This window comes from Narcine bancroftii, chromosome 2 (genome assembly GCF_036971445.1).
Source record: "Narcine bancroftii isolate sNarBan1 chromosome 2, sNarBan1.hap1, whole genome shotgun sequence".
NCBI lineage: Eukaryota > Metazoa > Chordata > Chondrichthyes > Torpediniformes > Narcinidae > Narcine > Narcine bancroftii.
In genome coordinates this window covers 218,475,816-218,501,527 of record NC_091470.1, presented here as the reverse complement: position 1 = coordinate 218,501,527, position 25,712 = coordinate 218,475,816, and the positions used below count along the sequence as shown (strand labels likewise).

General features: G+C 45.7%; 1 protein-coding gene across 9 annotated transcripts in view; it reads left to right on the top strand.

Moving 5' to 3' along the window:
* LOC138755080 (protein ITPRID1-like) overlaps positions 1–25,712 on the top strand; it is a 110,302-nt gene that overhangs the window by 25,177 nt on the left and 59,413 nt on the right. For 6 of the 9 annotated variants that reach the window (XM_069920303.1, XM_069920302.1, XM_069920306.1 and 3 more), the window contains exons 3-7: positions 11,185–11,231; positions 15,298–15,341; positions 16,738–16,791; positions 19,374–19,425; positions 22,615–22,695. In XM_069920303.1, coding sequence (XP_069776404.1) covers positions 11,185–11,231; positions 15,298–15,341; positions 16,738–16,791; positions 19,374–19,425; positions 22,615–22,695 — 278 coding nt within the window. Of the gene's footprint in view, positions 1–11,184; positions 11,232–15,297; positions 15,342–16,737; positions 16,792–19,373; positions 19,426–22,614; positions 22,696–25,712 lie in introns of those variants that run through there. The other 3 variants (XM_069920305.1, XM_069920309.1, XM_069920307.1) reach the window with 3 other exon arrangements.

Below are 25,712 nucleotides of genomic sequence, written 5' to 3'. Positions count from 1 at the left end.
TCCTCTACCGGCATCACCTACGGCTCCTAGAACGCTTCCACCAGCGTTGTCTCCGCTCCATCCTCAACATTCATTGGAGCGCTTTCATCCCTAACGTCGAAGTACTCGAGATGGCAGAGGTCGACAGCATTGAGTCCACGCTGCTGAAGATCCAGCTGCGCTGGGTGCGTCACGTCTCCAGAATGGAGGACCATCGCCTTCCCAAGATCGTGTTATATGGCGAGCTCTCCACTGGCCACCGTGACAGAGGTGCACCAAAGAAAAGGTACAAGGACTGCCTAAAGAAATCTCTTGGTGCCTGCCACATTGACCACCGCCAGTGGGCTGATATCGCCTCAAACCGTGCATCTTGGCATCTCACAGTTTGGCGGGCAGCAACCTCCTTTGAAGAAGACTGCAGAGCCCACCTCACTGACAAAAGGCAAAGGAGGAAAAACCCAACACCCAACCCCAACCAACCAATTTTCCCCTGCAGCCGCTGCAACCGTGTCTGCCTGTCCCGCATCGGACTTGTCAGCCACAAACGAGCCTGCAGCTGACGTGGACTTTTACCCCCCTCCATAAATCTTCGTCCGCGAAGCCAAGCCAAAGAACTTATTAGAATTTTTTGAAGAAATCTCAGGTAGGGGAGGCTGTGAATGTTGTATATTTGGATTTTTAAAAGGCTTTCGATAAGGTGCTGCAAGTTAGGCTGATAAATAAGATGAAGACTCATGGAATTACAGGGACGATATTAGACTGGATAGAAAATTGGCTGATAGGCAGGAAGCAAAGAGTTGAAATTAAGGGATCCTATTCAGGATGGCTCCGTGTAACAACTGGTGTTCCACAGGGGTCGGTCTTGGGGCCGCTGATGGTTACAATTTATATTAACAATTTGAATTGTGGAATGAATTGTTTTGTGGCCAAATTTGTGGATGACACCAAGATAGGTGGTGGAGCAGGAACCGTTGAAGAAACTGTAAAATTGGGAGAATGAGCAAAAATATGGCAGGTGAAGTACAATGTTGAGAAGTGTTTGGCTTTACATTTTGGCAATGGAAATAAACAGGCAGAGAACTATCTGGATTGGGAGAAAATTCAATCCTCGGAGGTGCAGAGAGACCTGGGCGTCTTTGTGCAGAGTAATCTAAAAATTAATGTCCAGGTGGAATTGCTAGTGAAGAAGACAAATGCTATGTTGGCATTCATTTCGAGAGGTATGGTGTATAAGAGTAGGTATTAATGAGGCTCTATGGGGCTCTGGTAAGACCCCATTTGGAGAACTGTGTACAATTTTTGGCCCCATATTTTAAAAAAGATGTGATGTTGTTGGAGAGGGGGCAGAGGAGATTTACTAGGATGATTCCTGGAATGCAGGGGCTGGCATACAGGGAGTGTTTGGAAGCTCTTGGGTTATATATTTTTTGGAATATAGGAGAATAAGGGGGGGGATCTCACAGAGACATTTCCAATATTGAAAGGCGTTGACAGAGTCAATGTGCATAAGAGATTTTCCTTGATGGTTGAATCGAGGACAAGAAGTCATAATCTTAAAATTAGAAGTTATCCAACTGAAAAAGAGAAGAGGAAGAACTTCTTTAGTCAGAGGGTCATGGATCTGTGGAACTCACTGCCGCACAAAGCAGTAGAGGCCAGATTTCTGAGAGAATTTAAACAGGAAATGGATAAGCATCTCATTAGTAAGGTAATTAAGGAAGATGCGGAAAAGGCTGGAAATTGGAACTGAGTGTGAGCATAATTCCGTTTAGTGTAGAGTCACAGAACAGAATTGATGGGCCTAGTGGCCTGCTTCTGTTCCTTTATCTTGTGACTTTATGAATAATTGGCAAGTTAAAATCATCTATTTATCACTGTAGTCACATTGAAGCTGTTTGTTTTTCAAGAAAAAAACATTGTTTCAGCCTTGGAGAATTGTCTGCCGATCTAGTTGGAACCAGGTGGAGACTTCAGAGTCAATGCAAATGAAATTGATCAGGATGTTGCCTGGATTAGAGAGCATTAGCGAGAAGGAGAGGTTGGATAAACTTGGATTGTTTTCTCTGAAGCATCAGAGGCTGAGGAGTAACCCAAAAGAAGCATATAAAATTATGATAGGCATTGGTGGGGGTAGATATCCAGAGTCTTTATCGCAGGGTGGGCCTAGATATAAAATGAGAAGAGGAATGCTTAAATTGTCCCACAGTGAGGAACAGCTCCTTCAGTCCATATTGCCCATGCCGATCAAACGACATTTTGGGCTGGTCTGCATTTCTTTCTGTTGTGTCCACATCCTGCAAAGCCCTTCCAGTCTGGAGGTGGAAGAGGGAGGGGAGGTCAGAGGTGGAGGTCATAAGATTACAGGTCAGGAATATTGTGAGTGGGAAGAAGAGCACAGTAAAATTCCTGTTATCTGCAATTCAAGCAACCAACAGCCTCAAGCAACCAGAAAAATAAAAATATATGAACATTTAAAATTGGTGCCCCTAGCGGTTAATTCACCAATTATGCAACACCCAATCTTGAGCAACCAGCCAATTCACTCATCCGGCATCTACTAATCCCCATAGGTGCCAGAGACTGCAAATGGGATCAGATTAATGTTTTCAAGTGAGAAACCTGCCTTTGTTTTACAAGTTCTATTTAATACTTCCAAAATCTGTTCTAGTTGAGGCTGCTTTGAGGTCGACTGAGCATTGAAAACTGGAAATAGGCCTCATTTTCATATGCAAATATTCTAATGCCTCATTCAAACCTATGAAAAGGACATTGTTTGCTTTCTATAGAAGGTGGAACCTTCCACATATACACGCTGTAAGTTTGGGTGTGTAGCATTAAAAATAATAGTGGCCCTTTTGTTATGTCAGCTGGCATGTTTAAACTTCAGTCACATTTAAGCATTTATTTTTTTTCTGAAGGCTTTAGGTTTTATGTTTTCACCTTCTGTAGAAAGCAGGCTTCAGATTGATCTCTTGGGAGCTATTTGTTTAATTCAGGGGTGTCAAACTCAAATTCACGGAGGGCCAAAATTAAAAACTTGGACTAAGTCGAGGGCCGAACTAAATATTTATTGAAAATTTTCAACAACATCTGCATGTTTTCTCTTCTTTCAACATATGTAATGTTAAACTTTTTCTTATTAAAATAAATGTTTAATTAATAGTTTTGGATAAACTCTTTCCAGAAGCATTAACAAATGAGAAACAAAATATTCAATAAATAGTATTTCTCTATAGAGGATTTGTCAAATGTTGCTAGTGTGCTGTCGAATAGTAAAATCTGAGGGCTATTGAGAATGTGGGAGAATAATATGATTCCTGAAACAATCAAATGGGTGACTGATTGTGGGCATGAACTCTAGCAGGGTTATTTGCCATGCCCTTTTTCCATTGGTACAGATATCCTTTGATTTACACACTTTTCAAGATTTATGCCTAACGAGCTTGTATCCAGGTGCAGGACCATTTTTAACCAGGAATATATTTATCATGTGACATGAAACTATTGGAAGATCGTTTTATCCTGAGATTAAAGTTCATAATACTTACTCAGGCCTGTGTGCGGGAGGGCGGGGTTTGCGGGCGATCGGGTTGGACAACGACAGGGCGGCATCTCGGAGGATCAGCGGCCCCGTCCCCGTGAGTCGCGGGTCGGCCTGCGGCAGGGAGGGGGAGTGGGCAACGGTCCTGGCGAGGTCAGGCCCACCCTGAGTTTCTGCCGGACCCCCCTTGACCTGCTGAGTTTCTGCCGGACCCCCCTTGACCTGCTGAGTTTCTCCCGGACCTCCCTTGACCTGCTGAGTTTCTCCCGGACCCCCCTTGACCTGCTGAGTTTCTACCGGACCCCCTCCCCTTGACCTTCTGAGTTTCTCCCGGACCCCTCCCCCTTGACCTGCTGAGTTTCTCTCGGATCCCCCTTTGACCTGCTGAGTTTCTCTCAGATCCCCCTTTGACCTGCTGAGTTTCTCCCAGATCCCCCTTTGACCAGCTGAGTTTCTCCCGGACCCCCCTTGACCTGCTGAGTTTCTCCCGGACCTCCTTTTCTTTCCGTGCCGTTGTCCCAGGACCTTTCCAGGGCAGTCTCCGCGCTCAGGACCGTGCTGGGAGCAGGTGAGCGCGGCTAATCCCGATCCAGCCCACGCCACTCCCGAGATTGGCGGGGGGGGTTCCACCCTACCTGCCCGACCAGTCTCGCTCTCCACGTGTACTCCGGGCACCCACCGCTGGTCCGGTGGGAAGGCGCAGGGCGGCCGGCGCCCCCATCGCCCGGCGGGGAGCCCCAATATTCCCTCCGGCGTCCCGACTCCATCTGCAACTCCAAGAAACGCTGTGCCACTCGGGTTCTGGGCGCTGGGAAGCGGCCTTGGCTTCCCCTGACACCGGCCAGGCCGCGCTGCGGTGGGGGGTTGGGCGGGGGGACACGACAGCATGTTTATAAAACCACCCACCACTACTTTTCAAGGACCAGGATTTTTCTCTCTCTCTCTCACCCTGGGACACAGCGGTTACTGTGCATGCGCTATACTGGCGCGGCGGCCAGCGGGCCACCTCTAATACATTTTTGATATGATCTTGCAGGCCAAATATAATTATATTTGGCCCGCGGGCCAGAGTTTGACATGTGTGGTTTAATTGATTTGTCCTGTAATAGGTTCCATTACAAATATTCTCAATAAAATATTAATGCCTTTAATATAGCATGACATGTAATATAAGATGTATAATTGTGATACTGTCAGACTTTTGTACCTCCTAGAAGACCCCTACCCGTAAACTATGTTGTGGAAATTCAATGAGAACTCAACAGATGTTTAATTTAGTTGTAACATGTCAAACTTTTAGAAACTCAGTGATCTTTGGTTTACTATTGGACCCCAAATATTCTGGTATTCCATCATCTCATCTATCTCAATTCTTCAATAATAAATTTTGCTGTTGGATAATTCTCTGTGCAATTTTGAGTTGGGTTGAAATGTACAAGAGTTGATTTTATTGGTTTTAATGAAGGTTGATGTGGATTAGAACAATTTAATTGGCGGTCATACTTGTGTCTTAAAAGTGCTCTATATGCTGACAAATTGAAGGTCTTCATGTTGGGGGGGGTGTGGGTGGTGAAACACAAAGCCTACAGATTGCAGTAAAAACACAGAACTACTGGAGGAAATCAACAGGTCTTGCAGCATCCATAGGAGGTAAAGATATATATATATATATATATATATATATATATATAAAAAAAACCATTTTTTTTTTGAGTCTGAGGTCAAGGTATGAACAGGCATCTGAATTGGGGAGGATGGGCAGGAGGAGGAGTACAGGCTAACAGACAAAAGGTGTTAACTGGGCACGGATGGGAAAGGTGAGAATTGACTGGAGGTGCCACTCTGGCACCTCTGGGACTACTTCAGGCACCTCCTTGTCGCTATTTAGAAAAATGGGCTCGATGGACTACCATAAATTTAATTAATGAGTGCCTAGCACAAAGAGAAAATGAGTGGACACTTTTCAAAATAGAATCCTCTGTAGTTTTGGCAAATGGTTGTTCGAAGTCTTGTTCCCATAATTTCTTTATAGCACCCAGGGAACTGTCCCTAGATCTTGGGAGCAGTTCATAAAAGGCTGAAAGCAATCCTTTATGATTATATACTTCCCAAATAAGGTTAAAATCCAAATCCAAATCCTCTCCTTCTCGCTAATGTTGGGAGCCTCAATGTTCAAGAATTTAAGAAGCTCCTAATATGTAAATAACAAAAGAAATTAAGTTTAGATATCTTAAATTTAAAAGATAATTGTTCAAAAGAAGCCAAGTTTTGGTCAATATATAAATCTAGAAAAGATTGGATACTCAATATTTTGAACCGAAGGAAGAAAAAGAGAGTTACATAGAATGGGGCTAATCAATAAAAACCTATGGTAATCAAAATGTTTTCTAAATTGAAACCAAATTCTCAGTGTGTCTGACGACCAAATTATCAGTTAACCTGAAAGCCAAAAAAAATGTAAGGTTGCTCCAAGTATCGAAATGTGAGGGGACCTTTCTGTTTTAATTTCTGTGTTCCAGCATTGCACTATTCTACTCCAATAAGCACATGAAGCTGCTCACTTTATTTGCACTTTTTCTTTGGCTTGGCTTCGTGGACGAACATTTTTAGAAGAGTAATGTCCATGTCAGCTGCAGGCTCGTTTGTGGCTGACAAGTCCGATGCGGGACAGCCAGACAAGGTTGCAGCGGTTGCAGGGGAAAATTGATTTCTTTAGGCAGTCCTTGTACCTCTCCTTTGGTGCACCTCTGTCTCGGTGGCCAGTGGAGAGCTCGCTATATAACACGATCTTGGGAAGGCGATGGTCCTCCATTCTGGAGACGTGACCTACCCAGCGCAGTTAGATCTTCAGCAGCGTGGATTCGATGCTGTCGGCCTCTGCCATCTCGAGTACTTCGATGTTGGTGATGAATTCGCTCAAATGAATGTTAAGGCGCTATTTGCCTTGGCGAGTCTATTGTCTATTTGTCAATCCTTGCATCCGATGATAGGTAAACTGGTTGACCGTTTTGAGTTTTGTGTCCCCGATGGAGATGTGGGGGGGCTGGTAGTCATGGTGGGGAGCTGGCTGATGGAGGACCTCAGTTTTCTTCAGGCTGACTTCCAGGCCAAACATTTTGGCAGTTTCTGCAAAACAGGATGTCAAGCGCTGAAGAACTGGCTCTGAATGGGCAACTAAAGCGGCATCGTCTGCAAAGAGTAGTTCATGGACGAGTTGCTCTTGTGTCTTGGTGTGAGCTTGCAGGCGCCTCAGATTGAAGAGACTGCCATCCGTGCGGTACCGGATGTAAACAGCGCCTTCATTGTTAAGGTCTTTCATGGCTTGTTTCAGCATCATGCTGAAGAAGATTGAAAAGAGGGTTGGTGCGAGAACGCAGCCTTGCTTCACGCCATTGTTAATGGAGAAGGGTTCAGAGAGCTCATTGCTGTATCTGACCCGACCTTGTTGGTTTTCGTGCAGTTGGATAACCATGTTGAGGAACTTTGGGGGGCATCCGAGGCACTCTAGTATTTGCCAAGCCCTTTCCTACTCACGGTGTCGAAGGCTTTAGTGAGGTCAACAAAGGTGATGTAGAGTCCTTTGTTTTGTTCTCTGCACTTTTCTTGGAACTGTCTGAGGGCAAAGACCATGTCAGTAGTTCCTCTGTTTGCGCAAAAGCCGCACTGTGATTCTGGGAGAACATTTTCGGCGACACTAGGTATTATTCTATTCAGGAGAATCCTAGCGAAGATTTTGCCTGCAATGGAGAGCAGTGTGATTCCCCAGTAGTTTGAGGGGCTAAAAGTGAAAAGCTCCTATTTGCACTTAATGAACATGTAATCCCTCTGCTGTCAATGCACTGTGATTGCATTGTGCACTCCTCCCTGAATGAGCTGAGCAAATCTTCCTCACATTTGAAAGTCACGCGCTGCTATGTCACACAATTTACAGGTCATCGCAACGTTATATTCAATAGCCAGTTGGTCCTGGAATGCCTGCCATGCAGTTTACACTGCAGGTGTCCTGAGAAAATGACAAGGGGTCTAAGAGGAAAAAAAGTCGGAACTGGAATGGCATCCCCATTCCAATTTCAAGCTTTTTACACAGCATGCATTCTGGGAAAATGGGAATAATTATAAAACATAAAGGAGACAGGGATAGATTTGGGTGTTGACGCTGATGTGTTACAGAAACTGCATCTCATTTGCTGCGAGCACTTGGAGCTCCAACAAGATGTTCCCAATGTAAATACCATAACAAAAACCTTCTGGCTGGTATTTTATTTGGGTTTGGGCTAGCCCATCCTCAAACATTCACATTCAAATGGTAATCTGATTGCTTTCCTTTAAGCTTTGCCTGAACCTGTCTGGGAGGTTTCAATTTAGAAAACATCTTGATTCACAGAGTAAAATGACCCAGAACTCATTTTAAAATTCACTAAAACTAAGTAGACACTTTGCACCTCCACGCAAATATAAATTAACATATGAGAAGCTGCAAAAATGGATAACCTAGATACAATGTAAACTAGAAGGCGGCAAACAGGAGAATATCAAACAATACTCAATTACTGTTATTTTTTTTCTTTGGCTTGGCTTTGCGGACGAAGATTTATGGAGGGGTATGTCCACGTCTGCTGCAGGCTCGTTGGTGACAGACAAGTCCAATGCGGGACAGGCAGGCATGGTTGTAGCGGTTGCAAGGGAAAATTGGTGGGTTGGGTGTTGGGTTTTTCATCCTTTGACTTTTGTCAGTGAGGTGGGCTCTGCAGTCTTCTTCAAAGGAGGTTGCTGCCCGCCAAACTGTGAGGCGCCAAAATGCACGGTTAGAGGCGATATCAGCAATTTGGCAGTGGTCAATATGACAGGCACCAAGAGATTTCTTTAAGCAGTCCTTGTACCTCTTCTTTGGTGCACCTCTGTCTCGGTGGCCAGTGGAGAGCTCGCCATATAACACGATCTTGGGAAGGCGATGGTCCTCCATTCTGGAGACATGACCCACCCAGCGCAGTTGTGTCTTCAGCAGCGTGGATTTGATGCTCGCGGATTCTGCCAGCTCGAGTACTTCAATGTTGGTGATGAAGTCATTCCAATGAATGTTGAGGATGGAGCGGAGACAGCGCTGATGATCAGCCTGAAGAAAACTGAGGTCCTCCATCAGCCAGCTCCCCACCATGACTACCAGCCCCCCCACATCTCCATCGGGCAAACAAAACTCAAAACGGTCAACCAGTTTACCTATCTCGGCTGCACCATTTCATCGGATGCAAGGATCGACAACGAGATAGACAACAGACTCGCCAAGGCAAATAGCGCCTTTGGAAGACTACACTAAAGAGTCTGGAAAAACAACCAACTGAAATACCTCACCAAGATTAGCGTATACGGAGCCGTTGTCATACCCACACTCCTGTTTGGCTCCGAATCATGGGTCCTCTACCGGCATCATCTATGGCTCCTAGAACCCTTCCACCAGCGTTGTCTCCGGTCCATCCGCAACATTCTTCGAAGTACTTGTGATGGCAGAGGCCGACAGCATCGAATTCACGCTGCTGAAGATCCAATTGCGCTGGGTAGGTCACATCTCCAGAATGGAGGACCATCGCCTTCCCAAGATCGTGTTATATAGCGAGCTCTCCACTGGCCACCGAGACAGAGGTCCACCAAAGAAGAGGTACAAAGACTGCCTAAAGAAATCTCTTGGTGCCTGCCACATTGACCACCGCCAGTGGGCTGATATCGCCTCAAACCGTGCATCTTGGCGCCTCACAGTTCGGTGGGTAGCAACCTCCTTTGAAGAAGACCGCAGAGCCCACCTCACTGACAAAAGACAAAGGAGAAAAAACCCAACACCCAACCCCAACCAACCAATTTTCCCTTGCAACTGCTGCAACCGTGTCTGGCTGTCCCGCATAAACGAGCCTGCAGCTGACGTGGACATTACCCCTCTATTAATCTTCGTCCGCGAAGCCAAGCCAAAGAAAGAAGAGAAGAATTTAAACAAGCCAGCAGCAAGGAGTGAACTAATGGATGGCCAGAGAGCAACCTCGATTGACAGGTGATGTGACTTCCAAATGAGTTTCAGATGGGGAGGGCATGTGACCATCCACAATATTCCAGACTGACAGACTGTTATTACTGAACAACTATATAGACTTTCACATCAAACCTGGGTTGGACTCCGATATCAGTCGCTACCTATACACTACACCAGAGGTGGGCAATCTTTTTTAAAAAAAAACCTCACATTCCACCTTAAATATTCCCTGTGCCACAGCTGCTCTGTGATTATTAAGGGATTGCTTCAGGTGGTAACATTCTTTTAATCATACCTCATTGACTCGTTATGTGCTCAGTTTCATAACTCCAAAGGAAATGGGCCAATGACAATTTTTCTCAAGCAAAATATTTCAGTAACTATTGAGTCTAGACCAATGGTTCTCAACCTTCCCTTCCCACTTACTTACCATCTTGAGCAATAATTTACTACTAACAGAGTACTTATGGCATAGGGATTACTTAAGGTGGAATGTGAGTTTTAAAAAAAAAAGGTGCCTACCCCTGCAGTACATGCTCACACACATGTACACACTTACAGACAGGGACTTTCACACACACTACCGGTTCCCTGTACCAACAGGGGTTCGGCTCTTTGCAAGCAGTGATCTATCACAGTACTCCAGCTCAGCTTACCCATGACACTTCCAGCGAAGTCCACAGTAGTGACCTGGTGTGGAGCAATATCTGAGAAAGAGAGAAAGGATGTGCTATGTGATGATGTTAGAAAACATTCTGATGTGGGCGCCTAGCCAATAATGACCTAGGTAATTTAAACAAGCCAGCAGCAAGGAGTGAACTAATGGATGGCCGGAGTGCAACCTCGATTGACAGGTAATGTGACTTCCAAATGAGTTTCAGACGGGGAGGGCATGTGACCATCCACAATATTCCAGACAGACAGACAGGAAGGCCACGAGCTTCTCCACATTCCGCATATAACAAGAATGCTGAGGCAGAATATAAGGTGCTGTTCCATCAATTTACGATGGCCGCAACGTGGCAGCACATGAGGCCATGAACAGACGTGGCAGTATGGCACTGTGGTGTGGATTAAAATGAGTGGCCACTGGGTAGTCCCCGCTGTGGTCATGGACAGAATGAAGGCCCTCAAGAAAACAATCTCCAAGACTGTGTCCAGCCTCCCTGATGTGAAGGATTCAACATTGGGAAAAGTGGATGCACAAAATGACCCCCACTGATTGGGAGGAGAAATGTGGGGTGGCACAGTTGGCGTAGCAGCACAATGCCTATATGGTGCCAGTGATTGGGACCAGGGTTCAAATCCCTTGCTGCGAGGAGTTTGTACATTCTCCCTGTGATTTTCTCCGTGGGCTCTGACTTCCTTCCACCATTAGAAAAGTACTGGGGGTATAGTGACTGTGGTTCATTGTCCTTTCAGAACTCTGATGGCAGAGAGGAAGGAGGTGTTTTTGTAGCGTTGAGTGTTCATCTTCAGGCTCCTGTACCTCCTTCCTAATGGTAGCAGTGTAAAGAAGGCATGGCCTGGGTGGTGAGGGTCCTTGATGATAGAGGCTGCTTTCTTAAGACACCAGCTCTTGTAAATGTCCTAGAATTGAATTGCATTGATTATCATTTTTTAATCTGTTCCTGTCCTGTGTCCAAAGGAGATTACAAGCAAGTGTATTCAAGAATGGCTCAACACTAAATGCCTGTGAGTAATCAGTACCTATTTCTTTCTCGGGGAGAAACATCTTCCACTCATTTGCTCCAAACCTCGTCATGAAGGCAATGGGTGAGCTGCTTCTCAGCCTCCATGACCACACAATTATGAGTCCACAGTGAATGTAAGGTGGATCCTGCTTTATTGTGGCAGTTCCAAAGGGACTCTTAGTGCTCTGCTGTTTAATGTGGCTTTGACTTCTCGCCTGCATGGAATATGTTGATCAGATCCTTCTTTTAATGACACAGTATGGAAACCCATGCTGTCCAATTAACTGACTGACTACATACATTTAGAGGGTGGAAGGAAACTGTAGCACCCAGAGGGAATGTACAAACTCCTAACCAGATATGAGATTCTCGCCTATTCTCGTACCTGCTCTGGAGCTGGGGTCAGCACTGATGGAAAAGGCAGGTGACGATCAGTGGTTTGCTTTCTCTTTATTTAATATTCATATTTTAATTTGCAATTTTTCAGTTTTGTTTGAATATTTGAACTTCAACTCTTGTTCAGAGAATAATTATCAGAGATGATCAGAAATGGTTAAGAAGCCTTTGATAGAAAAGGCCTTTGTCACAAGGTCACGTAGAAGGTCTGGAACATGATCTTGGTCTTGAGCGACTGAGGCCGTTATCACTCATGGGCCACTCTGCTCTGTGGGAGAGCATAGCAGCAAGCCCTTGAGATTGGAGACGGGCGAGAGACTGCAGCTGCTGGAACCTGGGTGTGCCAAACAATACGCTGGAGGAGCCCGGCGGGCTGGGGGAGGAAAAACAATGGTCAACATTGCAGGCTGCAACACTTCATCAGGACTGAGACTATAGAAGAGAGAACGCTGGTATACAGATGCTCCTCTACTTATGATGATCTGACTTGCAATTTTTCAATGTTACGATGCTCGTTGTTGCTATATTTTATGATTTAAAAATTGTTGGGAATAAAAGCCATTCAACATTTAACTATAAAATAGATAAATTTGTTCAGCTTCTGGCTTCAGTAAGTGTTCTGAGCACGTTTAAGGTACGCTAGGCTCTGATGTTCGTTGGGTGCGGTGCTATATTCTTTCGGCACTTTTTTTTCCACTTAAGGTGGATTTAATGGAACGCAATGTAAGTCGAGGAGCACCTATGATGTGGATGGAATAGGAGGGATTGGGCAGGACACAATGGGGGCCGTTGTACAAGGGAGGATGACTGACTGAGGCATTGCTAGCCTATCCAGATTCCCCTTGTCACCTAAGCCCTGAAGTCTCAGTTACATACTGGTGATTTTTTTTTTTGCACTATTTCCTGCTTAATGACATCCCCCATATAGTAAGGCAACCAGAATTGTTTTGCGATGAAGGTTGAGGAGCCGCTTGCCCATTGTCGTTAAGACAAGGTTTGGAGCTTCTCAGTTCATTGTTCTTCTGAAAATTATGTTATATGATAAAACAGAAATATAATATTGCACAAATTGTAACTGGTCTGCCGTAAAGCAGACAATTCATTATCAGCAGATCTAGCCCAGTGCCCCTTGCAGTCAAAGAGAAGCAAAAGACCTTCCCTCCAGGGATACTGAGTGTCCATGGATTCGCCTCCTGCAGCCAAACAGACTTCAGTCTAAGCCATCAACAACCCGAGCTTCAGATCTAAACCTTTGACACGATCAGGAAGCCTTCAGCATTTGAGGCCCCTCGGAAGCATCCTCTTGTATCCCTGGTACCCCTTCAGCCACTTGAACTAGTCACCAGTAATCCACAGCCTGGTGTGAGTTCTTTGATTGCAAGTCAACCGCATCCTGCGTGTGTTCCTCACCTCAAATCACCAACAGTTCGTCGCCGGTGAGTTCTTCAGCTGGAGAACCCTTCACTGGTCCATCCCATAGGATCTTCTCCTCTGCTTCTCCTTCTCAAAGAGTGGTCTCCTGGTTTTCTGGTGCTCTGCACCAGTCCTCCGATTCCCTGGAGCCTGCCACCCCTCAAGGCTGCTGCCGAACACAGGCCCAGACCCCACAGTCGCAGGATTTTAAAATGAAACACTATTGGCTCCTTTAACAGCGTGTTAGAACCCTATAAGGAGCTTGATTGGGCAGTAGGATTCTGCGGGGGAGTGCTGTGTCTCTGCTCCCCACTCTTCTTGGGTCTGCACCAGCAGCAGGGCTGGGATTACAGCAGCTCTGGCGCTGCTGGTATTGTTTTTCATAGCACCTCTGCTCAAAGCTCTGGCTGATAAAATCATACGCCTTCTTCACCAACCTACCTACCTGTGCCAGAACGTTCAGGCAACAATAGCCTTGTTCTCTTTGAACCTATCAGGGTACAGCACTTTACAGCTGTCAGGGTTAAATTCCATATGTGATCTCTTGCCCCACTTTCACAGTTGATCTAGATCTTACAGTCATCTTAGATAAGTTTCTATAGCAGGTTTTCGATCTGAATAACAACGGTCTCACATTCTAGCACCTTACCATCAATTGAGTTCTGTATCCAATTTGCCTGCTCATGAGATAAGATCAGATACATTTTGTTATATAATAAAGCAGAAAAGTAATTGAACAGGCAGTCCCTGGGTTACAAACAAGATCAGTTCCTAAGACTCTAAGTCGAATTTGTAGGCAAGTCGGAGCAGGTACGTACGGTTCTTATTTAGTGTCAGTTAGTCAAATGTTTGTCTTAGTTATATATTTTACTTTCCTATGCATATAAAGCTACTTGAATCAATTTCTTGAAGTAGGCACACTCAACACCATGTTAATGGCAATGAGGTCCAACTTAAAATGGCAGGTGGTGTTCCCCTTACTTGAGCTGATGCACCAGAAGCCGTGCATCGCCCGTTTGTAAGTAAGGGTTGTCCATAAGTTGGATGTTCGTAACTGGGGACTGCCTGTACACAAAATTGCTTTTAGTCAGCAAGGACTCGCCATGAATATTACCTGGCGCCCCTTACAGGCAGAGAAAGATAAGCAAGAGTGAGTTACCCAGTTCAGAGTAATAACCTGAGGCTCAACATAGTCAAGATGAAGGTGAACTTTAGGAAGACCAGGAACAGCCAATCTCTACTACACATCAATAACTCTGCAGTGGAGAGCTCCAAGTTCCTTGGAGTCCACTTAACTCGTGACCTCACTTGTCAGGAAGGCACAACAGCAACTCCTGAGAAGGCTATGGGCCACCATAATGTCAACCTTTTACTGGAGATCTGTTGAGAGCTGCATCACAGTGTGGTGCATTTGCTGCAGAGAAACGGATCAGAGGTCAATCCACAGGACCATAAGAGTGGCAGAGAGGATCATTCAGGTCTCCTTCTCCCTTCCCATTGATGTGATCTATCAGGATTGTTGCCTGAAGAGGGCTTGCAAAATAGTTGAGGTTCCCTTCAACCCGCACACAGCATCTTTCAGTTACTCCCATTGGGAAAGATATACAGGAGTATCAGACCCAGAACCATCAGGCTGAGAAACAGCTTCTTCCCACAGGCAGTAAGACTGCCGAACGACCAAAGGACCTGCTCACACTAACCATCCGAGACTTGATTATTTATGAAACATTTGTATATATGAATACTTTCCCTGCATATGTAGTGTTTGTCTGTATGTGTGTTTTGCACCAAGGTCCAGAGAAAACAGTTTCTTCAAGTTGTACTTGGGCATTCGGATGATAATAAACTTGATCATGTGTGATTTGACCTTCCAGACCCCAAACTACATTACTGCATCTTTTCAATGCCTTGCTAAAATCCATGATGACAATATCTACCATCCTGCCTCATTAATCTTTTTCTCTTTTCAAAACCTCAATCAAATCCATGAAACTTAACTTCCCACTCACTGATTATCTCTAATCACTTTTTGCTTTTCCAAATTCATCCTGACCCTTTCTCGTAGAATCCCCTCCATTAACTTGCCCGTGACAAATGTAAATCTCACCGGCCAAATTGTCCTTGCACTCTTTTTTTTTTATGTACACAATTACCATCCTCCAGTCTTCCACTACCTGTACTATGACTAATAATATAACTATCCCTATATGTTTCAGGTCTGGAGTATCAAATTTGTTTGTGCTTTTTTTTAATATAAGATCATTTGCAAATGAAGACAGACCTCTGATTCCACAGGAAGCAGGTAGTGACAGTAAACTTGGAATTATCATTGAGGGAGGTTGGGCAGAATTTTTGTGCTTTGTTAATTAGAGTACATCTATCAACCACGGTTTAATGCTAACCTACTTCTTCATTACGTCAAATTTTGTCTTTCATACCAGAACCAGCATAACAAAAGTTACTCTCTCCAAATATGTTAATGTTTCCCATTGTATCGTATTTCCAATATTAGGAATGTATTGCGGGAAATTTTGTGTATTTAATTTTCTATTGTTTTCGAACATAGCTCTGGAAGTGGCCCATCGGCCCATGTGCCTGTGCTGAACATGAGGTCCAAATCTGCTGTTTGCACTTGATTGATAAACCACCATCCCCATATTTACATGTTTATCTCAAAGCCTGTTCAACCCTACTATTGTATCGGGTTCCACCCCTACACTGGGCAGCCCATTCCAGGCACCCTTCATTCTCTGTGCAAAATATTTGCCTTGCACCTCTTCATTAAATTGTCTCCCCCTATACTTTACCCTGGGAAAAGTATTCTGATTGCCCACCCTATCAATGCCTCACGATTTTATGAACATCTATCAGACTCCTGTGCTCCAGAGAAAACATTTGTCCATTCTCTTTGCATAATTCATACCCACTAAAACAGGCAATATCCTGGTAAACCCCTCCAGTGTTGGCAACTAGATGACCATTATCTTCCAAAGTGATTTCCTTCAGTTTTTTTTTAATGAAAGGGTTCTAGAGTTGCCTGTGAGGAATATTTGCCCAACTCAGGAGTATATAAAGTTCCAATGGGTAATCCTTTTTGATCAGTGCTCTGTATCTCCTGAGTTCCACTTGGAGAGGCAGTAAACAATGGAGGGAACAAGGGCAAAATGTAAATATCAGATAAGAATTATAAACAATTTTCAGTCATTATTTCATTCCCCATCCTTTGCTGATGGAAGTATTATTGTATAATTCATTTAACTTGGACTGTTCTTAGTCCCAGAAATACATTTAGTTGGAAAGTAACATTTCAATATTGCACTGGGGCACCAGCTCATCTGAAGTAACTTCCTGCCAGGAGCTTGAAATGGTTCTGTGCTTACTCTCTTTGCCCTGAGCTGATCACAAGAAACTGTGATGCAGTAAAACCCTGGAATCTGGGACCTAAGGGGATTGTTAGATGCCAGATAAATGAATTTTCTGGTTGCCTGAGACTGTGCTGTGTTATTGGAAAAATGACCACTAGGGGCACTAATTTTAAACTTTTGTTTTTTTTTGCCTAATTTCATGATTTTTTTTGCCATTTATTTGAATTCTGGATAATGGGATTTTATTGTACTGCATTATTTAATCTAAACCATGGCTGCCTTTGAGAATATCATTTGTAGAGACACTGTACATTTTTGTGTCTGGTTCATCAGGCACCAGGCAGCGGATCCACAGCACACAAGATGACCTAATGTTGAGTGTGGAAGGTAAGTGTTGCAGAATTTATCTCCTCTCCTCATCTCCCGTCCCCCTTTTTATTCCCAATCACCTCCAGCCCCAACCTGCTCTGTCTGTCTTTTCATTGTATCCAGAACAATAAAAGTGGGAAAATAGCCTGAGGAGTTGATTTGCTGCAGTCTCTTCTGGATGGGAAGGGTCATGGTGACGATTGGGCAAAGGACTTACAAGACAAAAATAAAAGGAGGTTTCCGACTCTGAGTTCCATGGACATATTATTTTAATTTCATGACCAAGTAATAATTTTTGACAAGATTTTTCAAATCTGTTTGACCAACCTTAATGCCAAATTCATTGATCCTCCTTTAACATGGAAACACAACTCCGTCATCGACATTTCCAATTTGTAACTTGAAAGAATACAAGTCCACCAGGGAATATCATGACATGTCGGGGATAGGAGGGATGTGTGTCATGACCTGTTGATACACTTGTCTGGAATGACCAGCCACATAAAAGAATTACACAGAAGATGGAGTTGAGGGTTGGTTAACAATAGAAAGCCGAGAATTGAGGTACAGAGGTGATTTTCTGGTAGGTGAATGGGATGCTGCAGGGGTCGGTGCTGGGCCCACAACTGTTCACAATATACAGTAAGATCTGGAAGATGAGACAGAGTATAATGTATCTAAGTTCGCTGACGACACTAAATGGAGTGGAAAAGCAAATTGTGCAGAAGATGCAGAGAGATATAGAAAGGGTAAGTGAGTCGGCAATAATCTGGCAGATGAAATCAATGTTAGCAAATGTGAGGTTATCCACTTTGGATGAAAAACAACGGCAAGTGATTGTAGCATGCTGCCATGCAGAAGGACTTGGGAGGGCTTGTGCATGAATTGCAAATGATTGGTTTGCAGGTGCAGCAGGCTATCAAGAAGGCAAATGGAATGTTGGCCAACATTGCTAGAAGGATTGAATTTAGAAGCAGAGATGTTATGCTGCAACTGTACAAGATACTGGTGAGACCACATCTGGAGTACTCCATGCAGTTCTGGTCTCCTTACTTGAGAAAGGGTGTACTGGCTTTGGAGGCGGTCCAGAGGAGCTTCACGAAGTTGATTCCAGGGATGAAGGGGTTAGCCTATGAGGAGAGATTGAGTCATCTGAGAGTGTACTTGCTGGAATTTAGAAGAATGAGAGGGGATCTTATAGAAACATAACATTATGTAAGGCATAGATAAGATAGAGGTAGGTAAGTTGCTTCCATTGATAGTGGAGACTGGAACTAGGGGACATAGCCTCAATATTCAGGGTAGTAGATTTAGGATGGAGATGAGGAGGAACTGCTTTTTCCAGAGTGTGGAGAATCTGTGGAATTTGCTGCCCACTGAAGCAGTGGAGGTGACCTCAGTAAATATATTTAAGACAAGGTTGGATAGATTTTTTATGTAGTTGAGTAATTAAGGGATATGGGGGAAAAAGGCAGGTAGGTGGAGATGAGCCTATCATCAGATCAGCCATGATTTCATTGAATGGCGGAGCAGGCTCAATGGGCTGGATGGCCGTCTCCTGCTCCGATTTCTTATTTTCTCAAGTTAATGCATGATTCAGCAAGAATAAGGAGTTCTTTGGAGGTTTACCCTGGATGACAGATCCAAAGGTTGTAGTAAAAGTCCTGCTCATTCAGGTCTTTGTAGCCCAGGGTTCCAGCAGAGAACAGAATCGACAGGAGCTTGAACTGGTTGGAAACCATATGATTAACCAAAGTACTTGAAGTTCTAGGATGCCCTTGGTTTACTGTGGCACAATCGGATATAAAAATGTGAAGCCTCTTGGGGTTCAACTTTGTGCCAAATTTGAAGGGGGGCCTATTAATAAAAATCAATCTTGATTAGGTTTTGGCAGGGCACTCATGAGGACATGAGTGGGCATGTATTGACAAGACTTCAAACTTAAGAGTACACTTGAGTGTAATTAAGGAAGTGTTTATACTCATGTTTGTAAAGAATACTTGCATGAATAAAGGATGATTTCTGCAGAAGAAAGAATACTTGTAACTGGAAACTGAAGAAAGTGTCCATAATTAAGTTATGATAATCGTCTGCATATTTTTATGTATGTCTATTTGTCCTGCATATGTATTGCTTGACTGGATGTGTGGTATGTCTGGATGTGTGTTTGCATGTATTGAACTGGAGAACCCTGTTTCATCGGGTTGTACTTGTGCAATTGGATGATAAATTAATGAATTTGAACATTATCAGCAAAGTTATTTGCCAAATCTAAACTGAACCCTAGTTCTGGAAAACGAGAGAAGAAACATGGACTCCAACCCAGGCCTGGAGTCATCAATTGGAACAAAGGGTGAAGATTAGCTTTCACAAGTTCACTCCCTAGGACCTAGTGGCCAAACAAATTCTGCAGAGTTTACAAATGGGGAAAACCATGGCCAGGTTTGATTACCCATTCAAATTTGAACAATTTTCCCCATACAGAAGAGCAAATATTCCAGAGTATTTGCTACGCATTTCAATGCATTTAATTGGGCGATGTGGTGAAATCTATTGCTCAGACCAATACGTTGACAAAATGTTTATTTCCATTCTTACAGCTACTTTGTATCCAAATAGAATACAACAGATGTCCATCAAAGAATATGCAAGGTTTGTTCTATTTTGTGGCCAAATTTAATGTTGAAGGCGCTGCAGTGTATTGGGGATCCAATGTGAATTTATCCTAAAAGAAGCTGGTCGTCACAATATCATCCCTCTAATTTTGCAATCTCATTGGATTTCAACTGATAGTTTTAAAGCCAGAGTCAATATTCCTTTTGTTGTCATGTAATATTAAATGAAATTGCCTTCTGCCTGCCACGAGCCAGACAGAGCATTGCCTGATGCCCCTTGCAATAAGAGAGAAAGAGAAGCAAAAGAGAGACCCTTCGGAGTCGCTGAGTGCCCACAGATTCACCTTGAGTGCTTCCACAACCTCTGCTGCCACACAGACTCCAGACGTGATCAGGAAGCCTTCAGCTTCCTGCCCACAACACCCTCTCAAATCTCATTTCCGATACCTGGTTGCTATGAGCCAGTCTCCAACCACCCACAGCCTGTGTGGATCCCCCCCACACCACCCCGTCACCCACAGCCTATGTGGATCCCTCAACCGCTGAGCCACTCACTGGTTCCCTGCCATGATCACCACCAAAGAGCAACAGAGTGATTGCAGAAATGGTCACTTTGAATAACTCAATTGCCCACTTTTTATTTAAATTTAGACATACAGCACAGTAACAGGCCATTTCGGCCTATGTGTCTGAACCACCCAATTTACATCCCATTACATCCCCCCCCCACCCCGTCCGTTTTGAATGGTGGGAGGAACCCAGAGTCCCTGGAGAAAAGCCACACAGGCAACGTACAAACTCCTTACAGACAGCACGGGATTCGAACCCCAGTCCCAATCGCTGGCTCTGTAAAAGCATTGCGCTTACCTAGGGATTCCCAAAGCGGGTGCTGCCACCCCTCCCCCCCCCCCACCGTGGGTGGTGGAAAGATCCAGTGGGGTGATGAGTGAAAAGGGGGCAGTTAGGAAAAAGGGGATGGCCCAAAACATCCTTCAGTTTGCTGCAAAGTTTAATGAAGAAGCCAGCGCAGTATTTTTCTGGCCAGACTCGGGGTGGCAGTATTGAGCAAAATAAATGGCGACAAGGTGCTCTCGTGAGAGCTGGTCTCGGTGGCCTCCTTGTGGTACTGCCGTTACTGCCCCCGGCTCAGTGCTGCCATCACCCCCGGCGCCACCAGTAGCTTCCCCCAGCACCGTTGTATGGGGGGGTGCAATTGGCATATGGCCTGGAGTCCAAGGGGGGTAGCTAACCGCTACACTAACCATGCTGCCCTAATCAGAAGGTGAGATGATTGTCAAAGTACACGAACATGCTTAAGAAACTCAGCAAAGTCCTGCAGAATTCACCGGAGACCAAGACACATAATCATTGAAGGAGTTGAAAGGCTCTCTGCATATGGGTAGGATGGAGAATTAAAGTGACTACAACTGGAAGGTGAAGATTGAGCAATTTTGTTATGGTTCCTTCTGAAGGAAGGTGAGGAGTATAAAGTGAGATGAAAGGTTTGAACAACAAGGTCCTTTACTGTCATGTGCACGAAGTACACAAAATGTGTTTCCCTTTGTTTGCCCTGCAAGGACATACAACGAGGCATCCGTAGTTCAGCGCCACTATCAAGACCAGTAAGAGACTCCCTTCAGAAAAATCAATCGCACAATCTCCTCCAATGCCACGGCCTCCTGTGTGCTGTAACTTCTGGAGCCACGTGGCCTCCCGTTCTGTCCAGAGATGAACATGAGTTTGAAGCACCCAAGAACTCGGCCCCTGGTTCCAAGTACGCAACGTGACTGTGAAGCTGTCGGTGCTCTAGGCCCCTTTGGGAGCCCTGCTCACCATCGGCTTCCTCAGGACTCCTGGGGAATGTTCCCATGAGTCAGTCTCCTCCAGCATCCTGGTGTTAGGCCTTTGGCCACTGAGCCCAGCATTGCTCCATTGCTGTGGTCCCCTACCCTGTAGGTTCCTCTCCCAGTCTTCTCCTTCTCAGCCAGTGGATTTTCTGCCCTACACTGGTCTGCTGCTCTTCGGACCCCACCATCCTGGTTGGAGACTACTAAGAGGGCATGAATATTAATCCCCTCTCCCAGTCTCTCTCTCTCTCTCTCCCTGTTCCTCTATCTCCTCCAACTCTTCACCTCCTTCCCTCCCTTTCCAATGACAGTTACACTTCATCTTCTGTTCTCTCCCCATCACTTTTCCCTCTTTTTCTTCTGTCCTCTCACCTGATTGCACCTATCTTTCATTCCGTTTCCTTTTATTGTCATGTAATAATACATAGAAATGTAATGACATTCTTCAAATTTTGACTTCCGCAAGGCAAACAAGGAGCTCCCATGAGCATGGACAGCACCCCTAACTATAAGGGCAAGAGAATCCCTTCAGAGACACTGAACGTTCATGGCTTCGCCTCCTGCTCTCTGGCCCTCCCGCAGCTGCACAGGTTCCATTTCAAACCATCAGCAAACCCGAGGTCCAGATCCAAACTTCCGACACAATCAGGAAGCCTTCATAATTGAGGCCCTCAACATCCTCTGGAACCCCAATTCCAATACCTAGTTCCCATCAGCCAGTCACCAGATAGTCTCTCATGTGTCTCCTTCTCAATGAACGGTGGTGGGGGTGGGTGGGGGGGGGGGGGTGGTTGAGGAGGTGCACTGCTACCCTGGAGTCTGTAACCCCTCGTGGTACATTGCTCAGCATGGGTACTGCCATCTTGAGCACAGAACACAGTGGTTGCAGGATTTAAGAAGAACACCAGTGGCTATTTATAGCCTGGACGGAGTTACTATCATCTGGACCAAAGAGTAGAACCTGTGTTTCCACTTCCTGGTCTCTGGGGTCTGCACCAGTGGCAGCGCTGCCCGTACTGCAGCTCAGGCAGTGCCCCCATTTTTATTTTTTGAGTGCTCCAGAATTTTATTTGACATGCCCTTCCTCCCTTCCCCCACCCCCACTTTTTATTCAGGTATCTGCTTGTTTTTCCAGATTCCTAAACTTAGGGAGTGAGCCTGAAATATTGATTTAATTTTACTTCCTCTGGGTACAGGTCCTGCACTTTTGTGCACTCGACCTCAGTATCTGCAGATTGTCTTGTTGAACTCTGATGGACTAACTCTTTCACAGCAATGCAAGCACAAAGGATCGACTGTTCTCATTTTGTACTCTGCGATTCTCTAATTCTGTTACCACAGGCTTTATTTAAAAAAAAACAATTTGTGTTAACCATTAGATCCATCCACTCTCAAAATCATCTATTGACAAGACAGAGAAGCAGAGCTTCAGCGACTTCCTTGAACGTTGGGCCCAAGAGGTGAGTTGCCCTGAAGTAATTATAATTTAGAGAGGGTTACCAATCATAAAGAATGGCATGCAGGTACTTTGTGTCTCATGAATTTGATTGAGTTTTGAAGAGGTGATCAAGTAGATAGATGGGGGCAGGGCAATAAATGCTGTCCATGTGAACTTCATCAAGGCATTGACAAAATCCAGCATTGTAGGTTGGGTCAGATTGCAGGATCCAAGGTGAGCTGGCCAATTGGATACAGAGTTGGCATGATGGTGGGAGATAGAGGGTGACAGTGGAGGGTTTTTACTCGGATTAGAGACCTCTAACCAGTGGTGTGCTGTAGCAATCAGTTCTGGCTCCACTGTTACGTGTCACTTGTATTAATGGGTTGGATGACAATGTGGAAGTAAGTTTGTGGATGAGACCAAAATTTGGTGGTATAGTGGACAGTGAGGATGGCTGTCGAAGATTGCAACAGAAGAGGAAATCTGTCTGGTAGCATCACTGCCAAGGCACAGGACAGGAGAAGACAACAGAGTTGTGGGCTCGGCCAGTGCCATCACTCATATCAGTCCTCAGTCCATTAAGGACACCTACAAGAGATTATGTCTCAAGAAGGCAGCCTCCATCCTTAAGGAACTTCACCACCCAGGCTATGGCCTCTTACTGCTACCGTCTGGAACAGGAGCCTGAAGATGAACACCCAATGGTACAAAAACAGCTGCTTCCCTTCTGCCATCAGATTCCTGAACGGACAATGAACCATAGGCACTGCCTCACTGTTCTCTTATTTGCAGCAATTTATTAATTTATTAAAAATGTAATTTATAGCAATTTTGCATCTGTAATGCTGACGTAAAACAACATATTTCATGACATATGTTCCTGGCAATAAATTCTGATTCTGGATCTAGAATATTTTAGAAAGTGGTCCAAGAGAATGGCAGATGCAAATGTGTTGCACTTTGGTAAGTTAAATCAGGGCAGGATTTGCATGGTGAATTGTAGAGACTTGGTAAATGTTGTGGACAGAGATTTAGGCAGTAGAGATACATAGTTCAATTAAAGTGGTGACACGGTGAGACAGGTTGGTGAAGGAGGCATTGATGTGCTTGCCTTCATTGGTCATGGTACTGAGTACAGGAACAGGGAGGTTATAATGCTGTAATTATATGGGAGGCGGCGGCCCCAGTCCGGGCACAGGGAGAGCAGCGGCAGCCCCGGCCCCGGTCCAGGCTGAGGGTAGGCGGCGGCGGCCCCGATCCGGGCAGGAGCAAGGGGAGGCGGCGGCCCAGGCCTCGGTCGAGTGAGGCAGGCGGAGGCCTCGGTCCAGGCAGAGAGTTGGAGGCGGTGGCCCCAGTCCGGGCACAGGGAGAGCAGCGGCGGCCTCGGCCTTGGTCCGGGCAGTATGGACCGACCTAAGAGGGGAGGCAGACCCCTCCAGCCCAGGTAAGAAACCTGCATAGGAGAAGGCCACTCCGATATAAAACCTCCAACCCAAGGACCTCGCTGCCACGTCCCAGCTTGCTTGGCCACGGCACACGAACCATGGGTGTAAAGGGTGGGGCCAGTACTGCGCACACTGCACTCCACCTAAAAGCTCCTTTGCGCAGGCCCGAGGACAGGTCCACGTCCTCCCCCTCCACATCCTCCCCCTTCACGTCCTCCCCCTCAAAAGATGCTCACAAACTCAAGCTAGCATGCTGGAACATCAGAACCATGCTAGACAAGGCTGACAGCCACCGACCTGAACGTCGGTCTGCCCTCATTGCACATGAACTCCTCAGACTTGACATCGACATAGCCGCTCTCAGTGAAGTCCGCCTGGCAGATGTAGGCAGCCTCCAAGAACGCGGCGCGGGCTACACACTCTACTGGTCTGGCAAGCCTTTGGATGAACAACGCCTATCTGGTGTAGGCTTCATGGTCAAGAACCCCATTGCCTCCAAACTCGAAAACCTTCCGACAGGCCACTCGGACCGGACCATTGCCTCCAAACTCGAAAATCTTCCGACAGGCCACTCGGACCGGATCATGTCCATGCAACTCCCCCTTCAAAACAAGCGTCGCATCACCCTCATCAGTGTCTATGCACCAACCCTCCAGGCGGAACCAGCCGAAAAGGACAAGTTCTACACTGACCTGCGCAACCTCATTCAACGCACCCCGACAGCCGACAAGGTTGTCATCCTTGGCGACTTCAACGCTCGCATCGGCAAAGACTCTTAAACCTGGCCAGGAATCTTGGGCAAGCATGGTGTCGGCAAGTGCAACGACAACGAGCGCCTCCTGTTGGAGCTCTGCGCAGAACAGCGGCTTGTCATTACAAACACCCTTTTTCAGCAGAGGGACAGCCTGAAGACTAGCTGGATGCATCCCCGATCCAAACACTGGCACCTCCTGGACTACGTCCTGGTGCGAGAAAGAGACAAACAAGATGTGCTCCACACCAGGGTCATGCCCAGCGCGGAATGCCACACTGACCACCGGCTGGTTCGCTGCAAGCTCAACCTTCACTTCAAGCCAAAGCCCAGGAACAGTAAAGCCCCCAGAAAGAGGTTCAATGTTGGAAACCTGCAGTCAGACGAAGTGAGAGGAAACTTCCAGGAAAACCTCAAAGCAAAGCTCGAGGATGCAATCCGCCTCACGGACTCGTCCCCTGAAACCATCTGGGATCAGCTGAAGACTACCATACTGCAATCCACTGAAGAGGTACTGGGCTTCTCCTCCAGGAAAAACAAGGACTGGTTCGACGATAACAGCCAGGAAATCCAGGAGCTGCTGGCAAAGAAGCGAGCTGCCCACCAGGCTCACCTTACAAAGCCGTCCTGTCCTGAGAAGAAACAAGCCTTCCGTCGCGCATGCAGCCATCTTCAGCGCAAACTCAGGGTGATCCAAAATGAGTGGTGGACTAGCCTCGCCAAGCGAACCCAGCTCAGCACGGACAGTGGTGACTTCAGGGGTTTCTACGAGGCTCTAAAGGTTGTGTACGGCCCCTCACCCCAAGTCCAAAGCCCGCTGCGCAGCTCAGACGGCAAAGT